This window comes from Corvus brachyrhynchos, unplaced genomic scaffold, assembly GCF_000691975.1.
Source record: "Corvus brachyrhynchos isolate BGI_N302 unplaced genomic scaffold, ASM69197v1 scaffold427, whole genome shotgun sequence".
NCBI lineage: Eukaryota > Metazoa > Chordata > Aves > Passeriformes > Corvidae > Corvus > Corvus brachyrhynchos.
The window spans coordinates 33,706-58,698 of record NW_008239046.1 but is presented as its reverse complement, the minus strand read 5'-3'; the positions used below and the strand labels follow the sequence as shown (position 1 = coordinate 58,698).

The 24,993-nt window shown below is 46.1% G+C and overlaps 1 protein-coding gene across 1 annotated transcript in view; it reads right to left on the bottom strand.

The window, feature by feature from the left end:
* Positions 1–24,993, bottom strand: part of MMP24 (matrix metallopeptidase 24) — a 39,479-nt gene that overhangs the window by 1,257 nt on the left and 13,229 nt on the right. Inside the window, 4 exon segments of the mRNA XM_017739034.1 lie at positions 452–718; positions 1,626–1,764; positions 3,091–3,305; positions 13,961–14,122. Coding sequence (XP_017594523.1) covers positions 452–718; positions 1,626–1,764; positions 3,091–3,305; positions 13,961–14,122 — 783 coding nt within the window.

The following is a 24,993-nucleotide window of genomic DNA, read 5'->3' as shown; positions in this document are numbered from 1 at the left end:
CAGAGAAAGAAATGTGTTGGAAGGAGCCTCTCTGGAGCTCCAAGCCCCTACTCAGAGCATAACTTCAAGGCTAACTGCTAACATCAGACAGGTTGGAGCCTTCAGCAGAGAGCCAGAGCTCACCACAGGTAAATTAGGAGGAAATGTAACTTCCAGCATCCTCAGAAACAGGGCCCAGGAAAAGTTGGGTCTATTGTGACAGAAAAATCCCATTCCCTATGAGCTGGATTGTCATAATGTGGTTTAGCAGCTGAAGGAGGTGTGTGGGTTGGGACAAGGGTCAGGAAGGATCTCAAACTGCTGCTGCTCACAAAGCCCAGATGACCCCAGGGCTTCTGAGACTTGATTCCTGGATCAGAAAATACTCAAAACACTCCACATCCAACTGCCCAGCTCCCAGCACAGACCAGCTCTTCCCAATCTCACAGCTGTAATGACTGCAGACACATACAGCCTTCCTTGCTGATGAAAGCCCCCTGAGGAGCCTGAGGGATTCCTCTCCACACGGTGATGGGCTTTGGGTATCCTGGGTCCGTTGCTCTCTTGTCCTCGTTGTACCTCCAGTACCTGTCCCCCTTGAAGAAGTACGTTTTGCCCACGGGCTCCCAGCGCAGCGCCGTGTCGATGCCCTCCCGGGGCAGGCAGTTCCCCAGCTCCACCAGGCTGTGAGGGTAGCCTGGCTCTGCCGTCACTTCCTTAAAAACCCAGTACTTATCTCCTAGAGGTGAGTGAGGACACAAACAACAAACAGATTGGCCTGGTTAGGAGTTGAATCAATACGAACCTAAACCAACTGCAGTGAACCATAGGATGCTGAGGGCTTCCAGGCTTAACTGTAATCTGTGAAAAAGCTGCTCCTCCATTTTGAATCTGAAACCTTATTTCATCTGCTGCTTGTCAGCTCTTGTTTTGGGAGAGCTGTTGAACAGCCCTTTCCCATTTACCTTCTCATGCCAGTAATGATTTCAAAGACTTGTCTCATCCCCTGTCTGCCATCCCTTGCTCAGGCTGAGGTCTTGGTCAGCCCAAGCTTTTTAGACATTTCTGTTGCCTTTCCCTGAGCCTTCTCAAGTTTTCATACAGTTTAAAAAGCTGAGGTACTGAAGCTGCAGACACAAATTCAGAAGCCTGTGGTTTTGTACTGGACATGCTTTCCAGCCACGCTTCCTTGCTCACAACTTGCTCTCAAGTTACAGGATCCTGTTCAGACACTGTCACCATACAAGGAGCTAAAGTGGGTCCCAGCACAAGGTTGGTCATTTTGTCTCTTTAGGAGACGCTTGTCCAGAAATGAGGTTTGGGAGTGCCCTGTACCTGGAGAGGCCTCAGTGCCCTGGTGAAAGGTGTTCAAGGATAGGGGGGGAACTGACACTCCCTGGGAAATAGGAGCTGTTTCTTGTTATCACATGAAAGCCAACTTCCCCTAATTGATCTTAACTCTATACAGAGATTTTCCTGGCAAGGCCAGCCCACACTGAACTGTATTTGAAGGATCAATGTGGCTGCTTGAAGTGCCCCCTTGGAAAAGGACAAGGGTGCAGCGTACCTGTTTTCACCATTTTCATGCCCTAAAAGCAGCCTGAGGTGAGGCAGGAGTGGTTGGCTCATACTGAACTGTACTGTACCTTTGAAGAAAACGAATTTGCCATCAGAGCGCTCATAGGCTGCGTCGATCTTTGCAGGGAGGCCCTTCCAGAACTGCTCAATCTGCATGGGATACCCCTCCTGCACCCGGTTGTTGCGCAGACGCCAGAACCAGCGATCCTGAGAAAACCAGAAGCCTCTTGAGACTAAGTATTTTTGTCTTGCAGTCAGACCTGGCTGGGTCCAGCATCCAGCACTGCTAATTCTTGCCTAGGCCCCACAACCATTACAGACACAAGTCCTGCTTCAGGTGACAGCTCCAACCCAGCCCAACACTGTCTTCAGTGTGGGAAGTGCTCTGGGGGGAAGATGGCAGCCCAAAGGGGGAGATGTTGATTGATGGTGCTGTGAAAAAGGGTGGAAAGAAGGAGAGGGAAAAGGAGCAGGGGGAAGAGAGTCCACAGCTGTAAGCATTGTGACCTCTCCATGTCTTGTCACTGAGGTGTCCTGCTTGTCCTGGTACAGTTGAAGCTCAACTCTCAGAGGCCAGGAGAGCCAGACAGCCTGAACATTACCTGGTGACTGTGTGAAACACACAAGGTCTGAAGGCACAAAGGAGTTATGAAATATTCCTTTAGATATTAGATCATTAGTTAAAGCTGCAGTGGATGCTCAGGGATGAGCATGAGCAGGACAGAACCTATGAGACTTCTCCCAGATACCATCCCAACCTTCAACTAGTTTCATTTCAGTAATATTCTGCAATTGATGTGGTTTGTCCATTTAATAACCCTCAATATATCTCTCTCCACACTTCATACCCATTGGGCAGAGTGAAAGCTACTGGTATTTTGGGAAGGGGATCATGGATGTCCATATTCAAGGCACCCTAATGGGTTATTGAGCAAAGCCTCTCCTTCCTCCCTGGCTGTAGTTTACAAGGAAGGTTGACTCAAACTCCCCAGGTAGGCTGAGTGTTCCCAAAGCCCCAGTTCTGTGCATGTCACCTCTGAGACAACGAGGCTTGTTCCCACAGAAGCTGTGGCTGCCCCATCCCTGGAAGTGTTTCAGGCCAGCTTGGATGGGGCTTGGTCTAGTGGAAGGTGTCCCTGTCCACGGCAGGGAGTGGAACAAGATGGTGTTTAAGGTCCCTCCCAGCCCAAACCGCTCTAGGATTCTGTGGTTAACCGTGGCACTGGTATTGCTCCCTGGCTTTACAGGTGGCTCCTCTCAGGCTTGGTGGTGTCTGAATTCTCTGCCAATGCACCCAGTTCACATTTTGGAGCACAGGCTGCCTGGGCATTTTGTAAATCCCATCAGGCACTGTTTCCAAATATTACAGAGCCAATCTGCTTACACTTCCTTCCAATACTGCTCAGTCATCACCCCCAGAGGAACAGAGCTATTTTCACAGCCATTTCAAATCTCACTACCAAATACTTCTATTAACCCTTTCCAGCAATAAAATGAAGGGAAGACTCATGGGTAAGCGGGAATTCTTAGTACCTTGAAAACAAACATTTCTCCTCTAAAGAGAGCCACAGTGTTAAAGTTGCCATCACAGATGTTCGGTTTGGAGCCAGGGAGAGCTGGCCTGTCACCCAGAGGAGGACTGGGAGGCCGTGGCTGTCTCTCGTGTTTCCTTTCCGAAGTGGAGTGAATTCTGCGAACAGGAAGAGTTGGTAAAGGCCTGGTTGGCTCCAGGGGCTCAACAGGAGGACCTAGAAGTGAAAAGGAATATATTTAGTAAATTGGACACGCTTGGTTTTTCTGTAAGCTTTAAAAGGCTCCAGGCTGGATGGACAGCACTGCCAGGGATTTACATACTCCTGATGCAGAGCTCACTTCCTAGAAATGGGGAGCAGAATGAGATGCATCCACAAGTGAAAACTATCCCAAAACAGACAAGTGATAAGAACTGAAGAAGAGCCAGAATGTTTTTGTAGGTCTTCCCAAGGAGGCTGGAGCTAAAAGGAAGGAGGAGCCACACCAGTCACGTTCCCAACTGAAATGAAAGGTCGTAACCCTTGAATAGAAATGTTTAGTAGACCATAAAAAAAGGCAACAAAAAACCCTAGAAACCAAAGCAAAACCAGAAAAAAAAAAATGGTGTGAAAACCAATGCTACATTGTAGGGGAACTGCAGGGAATACTTTATTACAGGTCAGTTACCAATCTGTGCTTTCCCTGACAAACAGGTGTTACAAGGAACCTTATCCCACTCAAGTGATGCCCTCCCAGCACAGCTCTCCCTTTCCATCCTTCCCCAGCTCAGCTCTGGGATGTGACAAGGCTGCAGGAATGTACAGAGAAATAAAAGTATGAGTGAGTTAGACTGGAGCAGAGGTCTTAAACTGCCTCTGCAGTTTTTCATTAACAGTTAGAGGGAAATCTGGACCACATCTCACTCAGAGAGTCCCAGGTTCCTTGTTGCTTCTCAGAGAAGGCCACGAGTTAACATGGCAAGAAACAGAAGGCCACTAGAGCAAGAGATTTCGGTGAGCTTGAGATCTGAAGATGGTTTATTTGCTGGGATCAAGGTTTCAATTCCATTCTGAGCCTGTAGGACAGAATGGGGGCTGCTGTCATGGGTGCTGTTTCAGTGTCACTGTTTTGGGCCAAGGTGCTGCACCCCAGCTGGGGGTGAACACTGGCCCTGGACAAGGCTCATCCTCACAGCCTGGAAGAGTCACCCCGAGCTGGGCACCTGCCCAAAGCCAGGGAAGGGATTTATGAGGAAGGATTGAGGTACCTGTGGAGGCCACACATCTGTGGGGTTAGAAGAGGGTTTTTGCAGACAAACACTTTGAACTGTGCAGTCTGAAATGATGGTTTGGTGCCTGAGTCCCCATGGCAGCTTAACTCTTAAATGTTCCATTTTCAAAGGGTTCCTAAAATGGATGAGTGCTTAACATGTCCTGGAAAGGGGACCAGATTAGGAAAATCCTCACAGCTAATGACAAAGAAGCCATCAGAGAAAGCCATCTCAATAACTGTCAATAAGGATGTAACAGTAAGGATCTCGTGTCCAGGTTTCATGGATATTATGTTCAGAAAGTACCACTTGGATGATAAAGTTCAACTTCCTGCAGTACCAGGCCAGAAACCTCCACCAGCGAGTCCTGTGGTGAGCCCAGTGTTTCCAGGGCAGATACAGCCCATTTTCTAGATTTCAAGCATAGAAAATCCTCTATAATGCACAGTAAACTGCTCTAATGATTAAGCCCTATCACAGTTGAAGTCAGCCTTACCCATTGCCTGAGTTTGTGCAGGATTAAATTCAGTGTTTTCTTTCTTATGTCCAGCATCTCAACATTTAATCATTTATAGATTTTGATGGGAATGCTTTTAAAATTCTCTTCAATGAACTAAATAGAGCAGTTCCTTTGGTCTGTTGCTGCAATGGATTTTGGTTTCAAGGTCTTGAGACTTACACCTCTTTCCTGAAGCTTTTCAAATGGATGACTGTATTTATTCAAGGCAATTTGTCCTCATAACACTTTGTACCATATACAGTTATTAGCAACTATTTGTATTTACTTTATCCCAGAGCTTTAATAAAAGACATCAGATATTGCTTACAGAAATACTTTAGATGAGGCTTCTTGGAAAGCTGTCTACATGAAATGGATACAAATACTATACTGATACTGTATATTTCTTATCCCCTCCCAATCTTACCTGGTCAGTGCCCAGTGGTTTAGCTGACCATAGAATTTCCAAACTCTGATACTGCTACTGCCAGAGACCTGTGGATTTTCCCCAGATGGGATGCAGCCAAGGTCTCCAGACAGTGCCTGTGACCTGAGCAGCAGGGCTGGACCAGGCAGGGTGGGCACATCCACAGCAGTGCTGCAGTGCAGCTCAGAAAGTGCTTTTGGAGCCTGGTCCTTGCAACTGCTGTGCTTTTGGTCACACTCAGGTTCATTAAATACATCCTTTCTGGACCAACCTAAACTTGAAGATGCATTTCTTGAGCACAATCCAGGATGCTGCAGCTGCAAACAGGCACCACAGGGCACAGCAAGAGCTGACCCACAAAACCACCTCCTTCCTCAAAATATATACACAGCAGGTGTCTCAGTCCTCAGGACCTTATTTATTTCACACCATCCCTGTGTACTGCTGGCTCTCCACATGTACTGCTGCTATTCTTGCTGGCAGCCACTGACACTGTCTGCTCCCACACCCACAGGACCTTTCTGTGGTGTGAAGCAAAGGCACCTCCCCAAGGGCAGCACGTCAGCTGGATGTCTGGCACAGGCTGGAAAGCTCCTGAAGGCAGGACTGAGTTGGTACAGTGGGGCATGCACAGCTAGGAGTGGGGAAAGAGGCCCCAGACAGACCCTGCACAAGGACAGACGGGGTTCTGGTTTGTTCACATGGGAGGGGGCAGCAGGGTTCAGCTCCTGCCTGGAACAACTAAAGGAGCAGGAAGTTCACAACCAGTTTTGGATGTCAAAAATGGCACTTGGTGCCAGTGACAGAACCCAAGTAAATGAAGTCTGAAAACCAACAATTTACATGCTCAGTGAAGACGGAAATGCTTGCTTTAGGAAAGAGAAGTTTTGACTGGGACCTAAGCAAGGGGACAATAATTGGTGATTTACTGAGCACTGCAGACGCTCATTAAACAGCAGAATGACCCCTTCCCTCCTGTGCTGCCTTCCCCATGGCTTTCAGTGGATGTGGTTGGTAAATAACACTGGAAAACCTCTAATGCCTGTCCTACCTGACAGGATTCCCCTGCCAGCAGCCTGGCACAAGGGTCAGCTATAGCCCATTGCTGCAGAAACACAGGGGAGGTGTTTGCTGTTCCCTCCCCTTTGCAAGGGGCAAATGCTGCCATGCACTGACCAAGGTGCATGAGGTGCATTTCTGTTGCCAGAGATGACCACAAGCAGTAAGATGAGAACACGACATTAATTCCTTCTCCCTCTCTTTTAACAGGAAAAAAGGGTGAGACAGGAATAGTACCTTAAAAAAAAAAAAAAAGATGAATGTGTCTGATGACAAAGAGCCATCGGACACAGAGAATCTGACACACACAGAATCTGACACACAGAGAATCTGACACACAGAGAATCTGACCATAAGGTGCAGAACAGGCACTATAGTGTTACGCTTTTATGATGGAAATTTAACACCTCCTGCATGACTGGAGTTACTAATCCACTGTCTCTGCACAAGTGAGGACCACCTGTGTACCCAGTCACAGCCTGCCCTGCCCTGTACAGGCAGTCCCATACAGCTCCCCTGTTCACCTTCAGTGCCCAAGGCCTGTCACAGTCATCTGTGGAGAAGAGGAAAGTTCAAACAGCACCTGCAACCCAGGGGACCAATGTAAAGGTTTTAATTAGCCCTAAAATGCCACTGCAGCCACACACAGAGAAGTGCACGGCAGAAGCAGTTGTACACACCGTGGTCAGGATGGTGCCAAGCAGCAAGGATTCAGATGAACCAGGGATTTGCATTAAGGAAAACATTTGCTAGGACAGTGGAGAGAGATCTCAAGTCAGGCCCAACAAGGGAAGCTGGCCCTGTATGTACTCACTGCTGGCCATGGCCAAAACAGAGCTGAGCACACTGCTCTGAAGGGGGACCTGGCCCTGGCAAGGCTTCCTACACGTGCTGCAGGTGGTCTGCAACCTGCTTGGATGCAGATTTTGTCATTTCACTTCAAATATTCCTCTTACTGTCTTTCCCTGCCAGCCACAGATGTTTCCTTGCTATCTTTCACTCCTTTGTTTTTATAAATAACCCAGGCCTTCTAATTTATTCTGATGGAAGGCTTGTCTCCTCTCATACTTACATGGACTGCCCTTTTATTTTTAATTGCTGCCTCCACTTTGTCCCTGAGTGTGGCTAAAGGTGGGAGGTGATCCAACAACTGTACACATGAGAAGAGCACAGGAGCACACAGAAAACATGGAAATCCTCAGGTCCAAGTACTACTCAGGCAGAATTTGGTGAACAGGTTTGGGAATGGGAAGCAGAAGCACAGCCTGTGCATTGGTGGAGAAAGATGCTCCCTCATAAGACCTAAGGCACTGCAGAGCCCAACCTGGCATGCAAGCAGAATGAGCAGACCCCATCCATTAGGAAAGCTCCCCGGTCATTCCCATTTCCAGACTTCATCACAGTAACCTGCCTCCAAAACAGCTCAAGGCAGGATGGAACAGGTTTACCAGCAGCACAGATGAGTGTGTGAACAAAGGGTCACTTAAGACGTGCTGTGGTATTTAATACAGGGACTGATCACACACACCAGTGTGTGACTGACCAGGCAACATCCTCTGTCACTACACTTCCGAGCAACTTCAGAGAATCAGACAGAGGAAAAATATCTAATTAGAAAAACCTGAGTGAGAGAGGTTATTGCATGGGTCTGCAAATGGGCCTGAACCCAGTCACCTAGTTATGATGTGTGATCCCAGCAGAAGAGCCAAGTCCACCCATGGGACTGATCCTGCAGCCACTTCCACACGGGAAGCAGGAAAGAAATCTCCTGGAGCTGGAAACTACACATTCTGCAGGGAAGCAACTTGCTGGGACTTTACAGACACTGTGTGGAGAAGAAGTGTTTCTTCCTCTCTATCAGAAGCAAGGCAAAGAATGTCAGAAAGCTTTTGGGTCACAGCAGATCACCTTCAGAGTGTGACTTCCACCACTGGCACTTAGCCTCCTCCCTTCATGCTTCCTCTGTCGCAGACCATCTGAATACCAAGGTGACCTGTGAAGATAACACAGAGAGAGGAGGCATTTAGGAGCCACTGTGTCGATAGTTGAGGACAAAATATAATTGTACTGTCCTCCTGGCTATTGACAGAGTGTTCCCTCAGCTGCACAGCACCTGCCTGGAGGCTCAGCACCTTTGTGGCTCAGCCTGTCCCAGCCAGTGGCTCCCCGAACCTGCCAGCACAGAAGAGGCTTTGGGTCAGCTCAGGGGAGAGAACCATCCACTTGCAAACAAAGGCCTGTCCTTATCTTCTTAATATTCACTCCAAGAAGAAAACTATCCTCCTGGCTGCAGTTATGGTTTGAATAACACAGAGGAGGGTTTTGGTTTGAAAAAGCTGAGCTGCCTGCGTGTTTCTGTGGCACTGAACCAGCTGTCCAGGTACACAGGCAAGGCTCTTCAGCTTAAAATCAAAGCCTACAATCCAAGGGAGCTAGGGAGAGCAAGAGAAACCCACCTGGCTGCTCTGCAGGCTCCAGGGCAGTGCAGAGAGGCCCCTGTTCACACTACATGATGCAGCTGCCAACAAGCCACCTCAGGGGCCAGAGATTGTCCACAAAACTCCAAGTGCAGGAAGGACTCCTTCCCCTCACTCACTTGATAAACTCACCCAGAGAGCACTTTGCACTTCTGGGCTCAGCCTTCAGGGCTGAAGTGAATTAAGATGTTCCAGATAGCCTGGATCCTTGCCACAGTGCAGAACAAGCCCCAGCACCCACAGAACAACGGGCGGACAGTCAAGGCCCCCATGATCATCACTGGGTGGCAGGAAGGGTTTCTCAAGCCCTTCTCACATGGACATTCTCCTCTGAATGACAACTGCCCTGCAGGTGATAGAGCATTCACCCGGCAGACAAGTGTCCGCAGCAGACATCTTTGCTCTAAGCCAAAGGGAACGCTCTCCTGGGCTCTGGAACGAGGTGATTCACCTTGCACTTGGGTTCTCTGCTTTGGGTGCCAGAAAACTGGGTCAAAAATTCCCAGGCTTGGGCAGGCAAATGATGAGAGGTTGGGACTCTGCAAGATGCTCCAGTTTCCTTCTGGAAAAACTTTCAGAAGCCTGACATCTGCTCCACAGCAAAACAGAACATTTTCCTACACTCAGAAGAATCTGTAGGATGAGAAAAGTATTTCCTACCCAGCCATAACACACACCAGTGTTTTTCCACCAGCTGAGAAACCTCCCAAGAGAGATGGGCTCTCTCTCAGCCTCCCCTTTGGCAGAATCCTCCAGGTGTCAGGTGGAGCCCAAGGAGAGCACCAGGAACCAGGCAGTTACTCCCTGTGTTCCAGAGGAATGGCATACAGCAGGTGAGATCTGTGGATGCACCAGAGGTGGAGTCTGATGTTTTCTGCTGGGTTCAACAGAGTCCGTGGACAGGAGGAAAGGTGCAAATGAAGTGATGCAACATAGAGAGGGGATCTGGTATCTCTGCAGCATGCCAGAGATGTGGCACCAGGGCACATCCCTCCAGATTCCTGAGTGCCAAGCATTTGCCTTCCCCTCTCCTATGAGCACAGCACCACGGGACATGGATCCACAAGTCCCAAGTCTTGCAGCTTCTACAGATGAGGTCTTGGATGTTATTTTATTTCCTCCTCATGTACAAGAGGACATTTTCAGAGAACACTTCCAGGTCCTGCATGACAGCAAAGCTTGCGCTGATGGTCCCAGTGCAGTGTCACTACATGGAAATTCTCCACCAGGTCTTTCTGCTGTTCCCTCACAAGCCATCTCACACACAGGTGTAGTTTACAAGGATCTGGGATGGTCACAAGAGTCTGTAGGTTACAAGAATCTCTATGGCTGGCACTGGGAAAAGGGGAGGGAGGTTATGGAACCCGTGCACACTGCACTGGGGAGGCGGGACGGGCAGAAGGTTCTGTTTGCTCATGGACACTGTGCCCTGCTGATCCCCTGTTCCTGGATGTCAGAGCTGGTGTTGTCCAGTTCCTCGGCCAGGGACTAGAGTGGTTTCATGACCACTCTGGACCTCAGGCCTCAGGGGTGCAGCATGTGCACTGACTGGGAGCTCTTCTCTTGAGCTGCACGAAAGATGTGCGAGGCTGAGACTTCCTCAGTGGGATTTGGGATGACTCAGATCTTTGAGGTTGTCTCCTGGTCTACCTTTGAGTGGTTAGGAGACCTCCCCTTTGTGACCCTAGGCTTTGAAAGGCCCTTGAAGGCAATGGCCTGGTTAACCAGCCTGTGGACATGAGTTTCCCTGCACATCATGTCAAGCCCTCTGCTCCCCAGACACAGTATCACAAGAGTCACTCCCAGTGAGAGGCTGCTTCATCACCCACTGCAAACCAGTACAGAGAGCAGGACTTGAAGAATAATGGAATCACAGAATCAGTCGGGTTGGAAAAGGCCTCTGAGATGATCAACCCTTAACCCAGCACTGCCAAGCCCATCACTAAACCCTGTCACCAAGTGCCACATTCACACTTTTTTGAATACCACCAGGGATGGTGACTCCATCACTGCCCTGGGCAGCCTGTCCCAGTGCCTGACCACCCTTTTAGTGAAGAAATTTCCCCTAATACCCAGCCTAAAACTCCCCTGACACAACTTGAGGCTGTTTTGTTTTGTCCTGTCACTTGTAACCTGGGAGAACGCCGAGTCCCACCTGCCTGCACCTTCCTGTCAGGACAGGGTGACCACTGCTGCAGTGACCAGTTCAGGCTCAGCTGAGCATCTCTCCTCTCTCCACCCTGCAGCCCTGCATTCAAAACTAGCAAGTTAAGAGGCAACTCAACAGGATATCCAGGGGACCTACAAACTGGTATCATTTCCAGTTCAATTCCTTCCTGGGCATGTCACTTGTGACATGGGCACCTAAGTACAGAGGGAGATATCCTTCTGAAAAACACACATAAAGAAAAGTCTCGGTATTTCCTTGTTTTGTCAAGGAATATGCCACAGGAAGCAGCTCAGGAGATGGGAATATTGCTGACTTGTGTTGCAGCTCTGTCACACAGGGAGCTGCTGGCCTTGTCCTCAGTAGCTCAAAATGGAAGTAACATTTTAAACATTGACCTTATACTAATCAGCATGAAGCACAAACAAGAGTTCACATCACCTACTGACTCTTTGGGTGAGTTTTGAATTAAATTCAGCAGAAAATAAATTAAAAATTCAACAAATCATTATATGACAGGTCTGGACATATTTAAAACACATTTGAAATGCATCATTCTCAAAAGAAGGAGACAAAATAGACTTCAGCTTTAGTAGAGCCTCTGTTCTTTGTTTTAGCAACTTCAGTGGAATGAAAAATTGGAAGTTTTAATTATAATTATTTTTTTTAAAGGATGCTACAGGCAAGACAGTGGCTCTGTGTCTGACTTTGCAGAGTAGGTTACTAAATAATACATATTGAGCACATGCTGCTGCACTGTAGAGAATGTCAAAGCAGCAAGAAAGCAGGAGATTTTTGTTTTGGAGAGGTTCTCTGGTAGATGGGCTTTTGGCATTCCCAAGGCACAACAAAGCAGAGTGGCACTGTGGAAATAAAATGCATTAGTTGAATGTTCCTGCTAAAGCTACAAGAAGGATATTTCAGCAGGCCCTTCTCAGTTGTAAGATAAGATAAGATAAAGGGTTCTGTTCTTTCCCATTAGTTCCAGGGAGAAACCTTCACCTTCATTTTCCATAATTTCTTCGTGAACCATAAGCATAATACCTAATTTTAAATTCAACTTCATTTTTTGGACTGTAACTCCGTACTAAGGGCCAAAATCTCTACCTGGGGGAAGCAAAGCTCCTGCTGCAGAGGCTGCTCCTTCTTCTCCCCACAGGATGAGTTATCTCTACAACCCCCAACACCATCCCCAGCCCACTCCAGCTCAAAGGCCTCAGAGCCCCATTCTGGGCAGTGCTGGTCCCAGCTCAGCCCCTGCTGATCTTGGCTTGAACCCCAAAAGTGAAGCAGGAAGGTTGTCAGCTCCTTATCTGCTCCCTTTCCAAAAACACATCAGAAAACAGAGAAACCAGTCATTTTTTCTTGATTGCACTTCCACTGTCTGCAATAAATTACGGTTTTTTTCTTTTCTGCTTAATCAAAGTTCACAGGAACTAAATCAACATTTCAAAACAGAAACAGCACAATGACATTTTGCCAGCTCTCAAAAATTAACACCTAGGTCTATTACTTAATGAAAGTTTAACACTGACTACCACAGCACTTTATTTCAAAACTCTCCAGAGTCTCCACTATCCTGAGCACCAGAACACGTACTATGTTAAAGTATTCATAATTAAACAACACCACAGGACAATTAACATTCAACTTCAGCCTGGTAATGATCAATAAGAAGATGTACCAATGAGACAAGATAGTTCCCCTGGGTGTACCTTAAGCCACCTTATTTTACATGTTGGACCTTGCTTGGATATCTGCCTCACACTGAGGCTGGACTGCACTCTACAAATGCCTGGTTTTTCCCACTGCCCGCCCAAGTCAGAGAAATTAGCCCAGAAAGAGACTTTGCCAGGCATCTGCACTTAAATAAATGAATCTCAATCCAGTCACAGAAAATAAACACCAAATCTGGCTCAAACAGCTGAGATACAGTTTAGACCTCTAAAGTCTTGCTGCACTGCTTTAGAGTCTCACAGGTCTTGACACAAATTCTATTAGCAGCAATTTCAAATTCACTGGCAGATCACTGATGCAAACATTGACTAGTGTCAGGCCTGCCACCAACCTCTGCAGCAAGCCCTGAGAAACACCAGCTTTCCCACTGACAACCACCTTCCAAGTATTTTTTTCACCTTTAGTTCATACCATATCTGCTCTACGGCTTCTGGGAGCTAATAATTGACTCCAGCTGCACAGTTACACAGCACAACTGCTCTGTGCTGCATTTATTAAGTAACCTCTCTGTCAAACTTGCACCTTCCACAAAGAATGAAATCAGGGATGTTGGACAAAACCTGTTTTCCGCAGACTGCCACAGACTGTGGCCACTAGTCTCAGTCTCCCCTTGAGCTCCTAGAACCTGGATTTCTCTTTGGTCCCAGAGTGTCCTTCAGCCAGTAAGTCTGCAAGTTCCTGTCCTCACACCCTGGTATTCATGATCCCATCACAGGGCACCACATCATCTGCAGCTCCTTGGTTTTTTCCCATAATCTCTCTGCCCCTTTTCCCTATTTTTCTTGAGCCAAATATCTTTGTGACACACGCTGTACAATACGTTCAGCTGGAGATTAAAAGAAGCAAAGTGTTCCCTAAGCAGATCCAAACTTTCTTTCCCTACCTTATATCTAACATTTTTAACAGGAAAAAAATGAATGCATAAATACTTTTTACCTTTCCTTGATGTTGCAGGCTCTTTGCATTCTTTCCCTTTATTTGCACTGGTTGTTCTTAATGGACAAACCTTGGGTACAGCAAAGCCTGTTTTTCCCTTTGCAGTCCTCCTTGATTTGGGGACACAGTGAGGGATGAAGCAGCAGTGGGATCACAGAGGTTTGGTTATCCTGACTTTTGCAGTCATCTGGTACTTAGTCCTGGATCAAGGGCTTTAAACAGTTCCCCACTCGGCTCTGGCAGCAGGCATTTGGGGGCTAATTGTAAAATAGTCTCTAGGCTCAAACTTGGTGTAAGTAAAGTAGATAGGGTTGCTCACCGTAGATTTTCTGAATTCCTTGCAGGTCATCCTGGGGCAGTTTGAAGTTGTGTGTTTCCATGTACTGGTAGAAAGGAGCCATGATAGCACTGGGATCATTGGAGTGTTCCAGACCCAGCGCATGCCCCAGCTCATGGACTGCAACCAGGAAGAGATCGTTCCCTGTGGGAGGAAGGCACAGCCAGGTTAGCACACAGCCACGGCCTGAGGCCATCCCAAGCCCCTCTTGCCCATAAAGCCAGAAGCAAATGCTTTGCTCTCCTCCTGCACAGCAGGTCACAGTGCCAGGGTCAGCTCCTGGAGATGGTTTTAGTCCCAAAAGTCTGCACAGCCTTTAGCCATTGTCATGGAATGGGCCAGAGGCTGCCAGCCCCAGACAGAGCAGGCAAAACAGGCAGTGCCTGCAGTGAAAGGACACTGACTGTAGACTCTCTTGTAGAGAATTTACAGAAAATGGCCAACAAAATGGTCACTCTGATACCACCGGCTCCTTATCTGAGTGCTGCCAGGAGAGGTGAGAACACAGACAGTCTGCTAATCCATGGTGGGGTGGGTGCTTTGTGCCCCTTCTGGGTCCTCTGGTGCTGTGCTCTGATCTGCCCTGGGCCAACAAATTGTAGGGGAGGTCTGAAGGCACTTGGCAAGGCAGGAGGAAGGACAGAGAAGACCAGGATAAGACCCACTGTCCCATGTGGGCAGCCCCATCTCCTCCAGTGCAGGCTCTTCGATGCGCTTTTACTCTGCTGGACCCCTGGCACTGCCATGTGTGCAGGAGCTGAGCACAGGTAGCTCCGTCCCACATGGGGAAAAGGTTGGGTTGGATCCCAGTGGTGGAAGACAAAGGAAGGAGGAGGAAAGAAGGGTCAGGACTCTTCCTGACAGGAAGAGGAAGGGTTCAGGAGCCCTGTCTGGTGCAGAAGCTGGGAGGAGTGCAAAGTAGGGGTACCTTCAACTCTACAGGCACACATTCCTCTTCAGTCCCACGGGTCTGGGACCCTCATCTCTTTGATCTAGTGTGGTCCCTGGATGTCCTACTCCATAAGGGCACTGGAAAGTGACCCAGGCAATGCTATGTAGGGATGAAGACAGAGCCAACAAGGACTGATGTAAGGGTCTCTTCATGGCAGGAAAATGTCTGAGCCCTCAATTCTGCCTGAATTTGGGCTCCTCTGGTTTTGTATTTTTTTGGCAAGGCAGAAACCAAGAGCACTTGCAATCAGACACTTGCAATCAGTTGTCAGTGGCAGTTCAGTGGCTGCCCCCCAGCCTCTCCAAAGAGCTTCCCCACACCTCCAACTGCCCCTGCCTTGGAGGTACCAATGCTCAGCTCTGTGCACAAGGCTGAGCTCTCCCTGAGACAGGAGTTGCAACAGTGACTCGCACAGAACCATCTCCACTTTTTAAATAGTTACTGCTTCACTGTTGCCCATAAAAACATGACAGAGCAGTTTCAGGGGTCTGTGAGTCTCCACAGCAGGGAGCTTTGCCAGCATCTGAAGATACCTAAAGTCAGTACCAAGCAGTGCTTCCCCAGCCACACGTACCACACCAAAACAGTTAAGTGCTCTAAACATTTGAGTTGGAGGGTGAAAGCATCTGAATACACAAGATATGTAAAAATATACAAATGCGTTTCAAATAAATTTTCAAATACAAATGTCCAAAAACATATATAGCCTAAAATGTTAGAATTTCTGTATTTGGGAAATCCACATGGAGACCTACTTAGTTATTTTTTTCTCATCTGTGGCTGAAAAACCTGGTTTGTGCAGAACAAGTCAATACCATGTCCAACAGCGTAGTATAAAATGCATGAAGTAGTTTTATGGTAAAGTTCGGAGGACTGATCAGGGGTTTTCAAAAACACTCAAGCTTAGAAGAAGCACCCAAATTCCAAACAGGAATCAGAGATTCAATGTAGTCTTGCAAAATTGAATGGACTTCTGTATCACCCTAAATGCTCGTGAAAGCATCATTTTCACTGCTACCACAACTACTCGCACGTGGAAGTCCACGGCAAAGGTCACTCAGTACAGAGCTGACCTCATGAGACTCTGCTCATCACCCACCACAGGCTCACAGGCTCTGCCTGTGCTCAGGGACATCTTCCTTCACCTTCCCTCGGTGGCATTGCTAAAGTATCTGCAGTATTTGTGCTGCCAGGAGGTCTAGAACTTTTCTCTCTGTAAATCTGCATATAAATTTATGGAAGTGACTTGCCTCTATGTCCTAAACCTTTACCAGGAACATAAGATCAGGCACTACCTTAAGCTAAATTAGTTTTAAACAGCTTTCAATCACTTGTTGCTGCCCAAAATAAATGCCAGCCCACTTTACAGGTGGAAAACAAATCCCACAGACTCACAGGATGGTCGAGGCTGGAAGGCATCTCTGGAGATTGTCTAGTCCAATGCCCAGCTCAAGCAAGGTCAAGTAAAGCAGGTTGTCTTGTCAGGTTTTGAATGTCAAGTTTCTTGTACTGGGAAGCCGTGCCCAGGGCACTCCAGATGTGCCAAGCAGAAAGGAAGGATCATCCTTGCTGGCACTGACCTGCTGGCAACGTTCTTCCAGAGGCAGCCCTGGATGCTGTCAGCCTTCTGTGCTGCTGACTCACGTTCAACTTGCTGTCATCCAGGAGCCCCAGGTCCTTCTCTGCAAAGCTGCTTCCCAATCTCTGGGCCACCAACAAAACCCAGGGGCAGGGCTGTGCATTTCCCCTTGCTCACCTTCCTTAGGTTCCTGTCAGCCTGTTCCTCCAGCCTCTCGAGGTCTCTGAACCACAGCATCACTAGGCAGTGTTATCAACCACTCCTCCAAATTTCCTGTCATCTTCAAACTCACTGAATGTGCACTCTGCTGCATCACTAATGTCATTTCATCAAGGTATTACAGTACTGACCTCATGCAACCCCTCTGACACATATCCTGAACATCTCCATCTTGTGGTTACTGCAGCTAAGGATGTAACTCATCTTCACAATACCCACATTTCTTCAGGTATCAGGTCCAGCAGATCATCCTTGTTTGTTCCTGGATCACCAGTAAGACAAACAGTAAGAGTTCTGTGATAATCAGCAAGCCCAGGAAGATGGAGGCTCATTCCTGAAGAAGTACCTCAACCACCATGGTGGTGTGTATTTCTTGTCCAAACAGCATTCCTGAAAGCGTTCATCTTCTTGGAGCAAGGTTCAGATGGAGACCTAACAGCCTAGCATGATGCCTTGCTATGGAAACATGGTCAGGCAATGGGATAGAGGCTCCTTAATTTCCTGTTCAACCCACTCCCCCAAGACCAAGAAACATGAAAAACTTGCACTCACAGTATCCCAGCCACCTGGGTAAGACAGTAGGGTGAAGAAGGAACTGACTCCTCTTGCTCTGTACTTGCAGGAAACAGTCCCAAGAGAAATACAACAATTTTTGCTCATTTGCACCATCTGTATAAAATGAACAGGTCTGGTCAGAGACCTGCCTGAGCTTCCTCCTTCCCAATTCTCAGGAGGCAGCCAAAACTCCACCAATAAGCACCAGAGAGAGGATGACCCTGTAAAACTCGGGGGAGTAAGTTGGTTCACTGAGTAAATTAGTTTGACCTGCTATGCTAAAGAAACACAGTTAATTTAGCTTTGAAGTTGCTGATGTGTTTTCTTTACCAGAACAATGTTATCACCATGGAAAATGACAACTGAGGACACACCTATAGCACTATAAAAGCATCCTCCTTTATCATGAATGCACTGCTTACCTAACATCCAGATCAATGGCTCTATACAACTTGAAACATAGGTTTAAGTTGAATTTTCTTAATTAAAAGCAATCTGTGTTCAGGATAAACCTCATTAGCTGGTGTGCTCCCAGCTCAGCTAACTTACTTTAGATAAATTGCAATATAATCCCATATCAAACCCAGCTCTTTGGTGAAAGGACTCTCAAATTGTTTGTAACATTCTACCTTTCCCTGCAGAGTTAGGAAACACATGGTTTTATTGCAACACAGAGAACACTGGAGTCATAGATAAACTGACTTATGTATGAACTTCCTTCAACTCTCAAACTCCATCCCTCCTGATTCTTCGCTTTTTAATCTTCCTCTGGAAAACCATTCCATAGGTAACAGACATCTTGAGACAGATTTTCTTTGTGAAGTTGCCAGCACATGCCTTCTTGGACAGTTTCATTCCTTTTAACTATGAAAATCCATATCAAAACACTGTATTTTGCTAAGTAACTCACTGAATAATTGCTTTAGGTCAGTGAAGCCACTTGCTGAAATGCCTGTCAGTTCACAGCAGCAGGTCACGGGGACTCCATTGTGGCACTGCTATCAGTTATTGCCATCAGTGTTCACCCCTGAGCACAGCTGTGAGTGTGGGTAGGCTCTGGAGAGCACACAGCACTGGGGACTGTAAATCCAGGACACAGCTTCTAAGATAACTGAAGTACAAATAATATTGCATATCAGATTGACAGGAGAAAAGAGACTGAATCTCTGCTCTTTGTCATGTTAGTTTTATACTTTATGAACTGTATCGCTCTGCCAACACATCTACATATTGCAGTGTACTCAGACACAATTCAAAAGACATATGAAGGTTGTATTTTGAATTTTTATTAAAGTAAGAATGATACTGAAGAAGTCAGATGATTGATTGTGTGTGACAATAGCATGCCTCAAGTAATTACAGAAGAGATGGTGTGAACTAAACATGCTTTAAATACAGTAAAATGAGTCCTTCCACCCCAACAGCCACATAGAAACAACTGTTTCCCAAGCACAACTTAAAGAAGCTTTAGAGCTACTCTAAGCTATGCCTTGGTTCTTGCATCTTCAGACCTGGCAGGTCTGACCTGTCCAACAGAAGAACATGTCATTTGTCTGTGCTCCTCCATTCACCTCCACAACATGCTCTGCTCAAGGAAAGCTTTTCAGTCTTCTGAAGACCCTGAAGAAGGGGTGATACTGCTCTGTGGAATTCTGTGGAAAACAGCTTTTCTATCTAGAAAGGAAGAAAATACGCGTTAAAAAGAAATACAGGTGTCACTTTGTTCATAAGCAATTATTGTTGCTTGTAGCAATGAACATGATGCTTCTCAAGGAATTACTGAAAACTGAAGAGCATGTGAACAGCTTCACTAGAGAAAGAAGGAGTGATCTGCAGTTCTAACAGCAACTGTACCACAGCTACATTAAACTGATCCCCATGAGACCAAGTGACTGCAGAAGGACAAAGAGCCACATTGTGTTACAAATGTGAAAGGTAATTTGCCTTTATTGCCCAAAAGGCAGCGTGCAAATCAGGGCTGGTAGCTGTGCTACACACCTTACTAATGGTGCAAGCTGGACTTTATCTGACATGCATGGAGGACACTATGAGGACAACCTCCTGCAGAAATTCAGAGGAAAAACACAAACTAATGGTCTGCAGTGGTGAGACCAAAAGTGGCAGAGTGGGCAGCCAGAGAGCTGTGCCACTTCAGCTGGCTCAGCAGCCTGACAGTCAGCAGAGTAAGAGCATTCTGCTGAAAGATTAACCCCATCTTTCCCAAATGTAGGTTGTAATTCCATAAACAATTCAATATCAAAGAATTACTGATCCCAAAATGAAAATTCCTATTTGCCAATTCCAGCATAGAATTTAGTAAAACAGATGGTAAAGCAGTAAAGAAAATAAAAAATCACAGAAACACAAAAAATGTAGATTTGACTTTCATTCCATCAGTCTTGAAAAGAAGCTATTATTTATATTTTTAAAGTATTTAAATACAGCAGGGTTTATAGACAGAATTCAGTCCTGACCCAGCAGTGGAAACACCAGAGGGTAACTAAAAAACCCTAGGTCCTGGCATAAGCAGTATGGACAAACCAATCTGTGCTACTTGGAATCCTTTTCTGCCCATCAGGTTGAAATGAAATTTAATTCCTGATGCTGGCAACAGAGCAAGTGTTGTTCTGGAAGCTGTGAGAGTAGCTCTGTGCCACAGAGAGGGCGTTCTCTAGAACAGGAGACTTTCTGTCTTTGCCCCCCCGACACAGAAGTTCCTGATGGGGCTGTAAAGACTGAGCAGTACTGAGACACAAGAGAGCTGGGATGGAAGAGATTTCCCCCTCAGAGTCATATTCTTGGTGGATGTGGGTACAGAAGGGAATACTTGTCTTACTGCTTTCAAACCTTGAGCTCTTCTTCAGAAACAGGAGAGAAAAGAAGAAAGTAATTTAAACAACTCCCAAGTTTGCTGCTTGCATGTGATGTCAAAATCCAGAGCACTGGGTGTCATTTCCCTGCTGATGCTACAATCCACCTCTGCCTGTGATGACCTGCAAACTCTTTTCAAGAATTCCTCTATTTTTCTTTTTCTTTCTTTCTTCCTGATGGCCTGTTGTTTTTCTCCTCCCCGCTTCAGCAAGTGGAATGCAGCAAGTTTATTAAACACACTGCTCCATTTTGGCTCATTTCACATCATCAGTTTCTGCTTTACAAAAGGAAAGTGACAAAAAGAGACTTTTTGGCTCACCTTGATTCTCACGACCTGTTTTTTTTCACAGTTGGTTTTTTTTCTTCCTTTTTAAGAGAATGACACATCATTTTGACCCTTACTGGCTCTTTTCTGTGAATTGCAGAGTACTTCCTTCTCTGTGGAAAGAAGTAAAGTACTTTACTTTGACTATACATAAATCCACAGGATTCCAAATATCTACAAAACTATATTCATACTCTGTGTATTGAGTGACTACTGACAAAAGCAATGGGATAACATTTTTCTTTAAAGAACACTATAAACATCAGGTGTATTGAGAAGTACCATCAGGTGTATTTACAAGTACAGTGTTTTGAAAATGGAATTTGGAGATGACCCCTATTAATGAATTTCAGCTGTAATCAATAACTAGCACTAGTTATTGCTAGTTACTGCTACAGGCTTCAAAATCCAGCCTGCACTGTGAAGCCACTGCTGTGTTTGTAGAATGACAGCAAACATACCAAAAGAAAGCACTACTTACAGAGAGGCTGTCCAGGGGCAGAGAGGAGAACCTGAAGACAGAAATCTTCCCCATGTGCTGATGGGCTTCCTCTCTTCTCCTTTAGGTTGACAGGACAGGGGTGCAATCTCAAGATGTTGCTGATTTAAGCTGCCTGATTTGATTTCTTTTTACTGTGGCTGGCTGTCTTGAAATCATGTGTCTATATCCCTGCTCAAATTTGTTCAACATTAGCACAGGATATGAGAGAGCTCTGGCTTACGGGAATGAGTCTCTCCCTAAGCAGCTACAGGATGAAACCAGTGTTAAGTAGGTATGTCCTGGAGACTAAACACTGAACTGGTCTTCAGTGAACAAAGTACTGAGTAACAGCATGACATCAAAAGGCCCTGAGAGAATAAATTGAAATTTTAATACAATTTATGCCCCACTTGACTTCCAACATGTATATCAAATTCTTCCAGGTCTTCTGTGCTAAAGGACACGTGAGTAACTTCAAAGCAGCTCTGGTTTTTGCTCTGGAAAACGCTGATGCTCATTTTCAACAACAGTGTCAAAAGCCTGAAAAATAATGATGGATTCAAAATGCCATTTGTTAGAACAAAACTCTTTAGATGTGGAGATGTTCTGTACCTGAGAAATTAGAGAAAGAAAATTAAAAATCTACTTGGCAGCCAAACAGCACAAAAACTACACGCGTTCTCTGTTGTGAGTTACTCATTGTATTCACACTCTGTAGATTGCTGGCTTCAGTACTTCCATAGAAAATGAACATGAGAAAAAGTGGTAACATAAGAAAGAAATGAGACAAAGCGAGGCAAGATGCAGAGGAAACAGGAATTAATCAAGGAGAAAAGACTACCGAGTTCTGGCAATTTGCTGGGTGAAAGTACAGGGGGTTAAGGTGCATTTTCTTTTCCAAGCAGGCACTGCACTTGCACAAGGTACGTAAGCAGGGAGCAAGCAGAGAGAGTCAACCTAGGAAAGTGGATGCCAATACAAATCTCAAAGAAAAAAAGAAAGCAACAGCTGGATACTCTGCATTCCTATTAGTTCCCTCCCCCCACATAAAATGTCACAACTGTAATCAAACAAAACAAATAGGATAAAGAACATTTAGCCAGCATTGTTTCCAAAGTGACTGGAAACACCTGGGAGTCTTTGATAATGAGGAACTATATGGCTAGGTAAAAAGAAAAATCCAAATCTACTGCTACATCCACCTTAATACCAGGGAATCTGCTGGATGTTCTAACATACATTCTATGTTTATAGGATTAGTCTAGTCAATGCTCCAGAAACCTTGTACATTCAGTTATTTAAAAAAAACATAAAAGGAACAGTCAGAGGTGGTTCTTCAAAAGGATTAAACATCTAGCAAAAAATATTGCCAGCTACCTTTTCATGCACCTGTGAGCATCACCAGTCCTCCCTCATGAAAGATTTCCATATTAAACAGTCCTGTTTTTAGAAGGGGACTTGGTGATAAAAACAGAGAATTTTATGAGCTGAATACCTTGCTATGGCTCAGAGTTGCCACAAGAAATAACTGCAATTTGCTTTTTAGTTCTAGGAACTCCAATTCTGTCTATGGCAGTGCTAAAGAATTGTGGAAAACTGTAGATTGAAAGGCATGGCTGGAAGTCACCAAGTTTAACTTTCTGCTTCAAGCAGGGCTTATCTCAAAATTACATCACGTTGCTCAGGACATCATCCAGCCACATTCCAAAAGTCTCAAAGGATGCAGTCCCCACCACCTCGCCAGGTGCAGCCTCTGAGTTCTACCACTCTGTTGGTGAAGAAGTTTTTACCTTACACCCAGGTGGGGTTTTTCTTGCTGCAGCTTGTGCCCCTTGCCTTTTGTTCCTTTTTCTGGTCCTCCACCTCATGTGCCTCTGTCCTCTCTCTAGTATCTCCTCAGGTGGAAGACTGCTATTAGATGATTCCTCCTCATCCTCCTCCTCCTCACCAGGCTGACCAAGCCCAGTTCCCCTGGTTTCATCTTGCTTACAGGGATACAAATGTCCAAAGAATCAAGAAGGTTTGTGATGTTAATACTGCCAGGACAGAAAACAGCAGATCTCCATTGAAGACACTGCTTTGAACACACTGATCAGCAGATTAAACATCTGCTCAAAGCTCTGCATTCTCCCAAGCAGGCCTGTCATGATCACTGGCTGTCAGTAAGCTCCAAAATTAGCTCCCCCAATCAAAATTTTCTCCTTGAGATCCTTGCTGAATATTCACATTCGTCAGCCTAGACAGCATTTGGCTGTCCTGAAAAAGCTGCTCAGGTTCCTGAACATATGCCATGTCCAGATGGTGACTCCAGGAGTGCTTGCTCTGCTGTGCAGGTAAATGTCCACTGAAACAATGCTAGTTCTTGTGGTAGAATCACAGGGAGAAAGCTGTCCAATTCCTCTCCTCACTGGCTGACAGAACCTTCCCAAAGGCAGTTCAGGCCCTTTTCCTCCAGAGCTTCTGCAGAAGCTCCTGCACTGAATTAGCACTGAATTAGCACTGAGTTAGCACTGAAGGTGACCCGTGAGATCTCATCTCCCATACTGGTTCTGGCAGTGTCTTGCAAACTCTGGCACTATTTTTGATTGGCTTTCTTTCAGAAGTCCTGAACAGGAAGCTTTCCAAAGAAGACTCATTTTTTTTGAAGACGCAGCAGGAACCCACTGGGATCTGTGGGGGACACACTCAATTGTAACAATTGTAAAATTTGTTTACTTGCTGTTAGCAAAGCTCAGCATTTCTTGCCAACATCTAAAAAGCTGCCACAGTAGTCATTCTACATTTACAGAGAGAACTTGGTACAGGTGTGGAAGAGAGGCACTGGAGGATGAACCCTGTGATCTGTACAATGATCACACAATGTGAAGTTGAGCCACACTGGAGATGGTACAGAAATAACTCGTCAGCTGTGGGTGTTTCTTGAAGGAGCTGAAGTGGCTGCCCTGGGCACACTCCCACCTACAGTGCTACGTGACAATATATAATAGGGAGGGTCTTAGAGGCCAACTCTGGGCATGGTGAAAGAAAGAAAATCTGGTGATCCCTGGCAGAGTATGGATACCCCAGTTCTTACCTCACCTTAGTATTAAAAAGATTCTCTCATCTAGCTGCAGGGGGTTGGCAGACACCACTGATTTAGTGGTATGATGTAAGCAACATGCGTAACAGCAACGTATTTTTGCTTTTAAACCATCCAGGAGGAAGATTTGCCTGGGATTATTATTAATACTATTCATAATGTTAAACTGGAGATAGAAACTTACTTTCTGTAATTAACCTGGGTTAAACAAATGTTTGAGTTGTCAAAGGTGTGTAAGAGCTGCTTGTGCCCTGTGGATATTTAAACTGACAGAACTAACTTCCAGTCACTCAAGATTCCTTTCCAACTTGTTTTTGGAGTTACATACATCTATACTTATTATTTCCATATAAAGGATAGGAAATACTTGGTTTGGCCAGTTAATAATGGATTTCATGCATCACCTCTATGCTTGAGCCGAGTCAGGTGCCAAGAGAGAGATCCCAGCACTGTCAAGTCTCTTCACCCCCTTTCAGGCTTTTGCTGCCTGAGCAATGTGTCGGCGTAGTGAGTCTTGAGATAGGCAGTTCAAAGCCTGCTCAGCTGTTTCTACAGCACATTTCAAGTAAAAAATGCCCAAAACTTCAAGAAAGTAGTGGAAAATCGGGTGTCCCTTCTGATAAAACCAGCAGCTGGGACACTGAGACTGTGCTCAAGTCTCTTCACCCCCTTTCAGGCTTTTGCTGCCTGAGCAATGTGTCGGCGTAGTGAGTCTTGAGATAGGCAGTTCAAAGCCTGCTCAGCTGTTTCTACAGCACATTTCAAGTAAAAAATGCCCAAAACTTCAAGAAAGTAGTGGAAAATCGGGTGTCCCTTCTGATAAAACCAGCAGCTGGGACACTGAGACTGTGCTGACACATGCAGGTGACCAAATGCTGCGTCTGAGCAGCCAAGAGAGGCCCCGCGGCCAGGGAGCAGCTATACCGCAGGTCCTGCTGCACGACAGGGACGCCA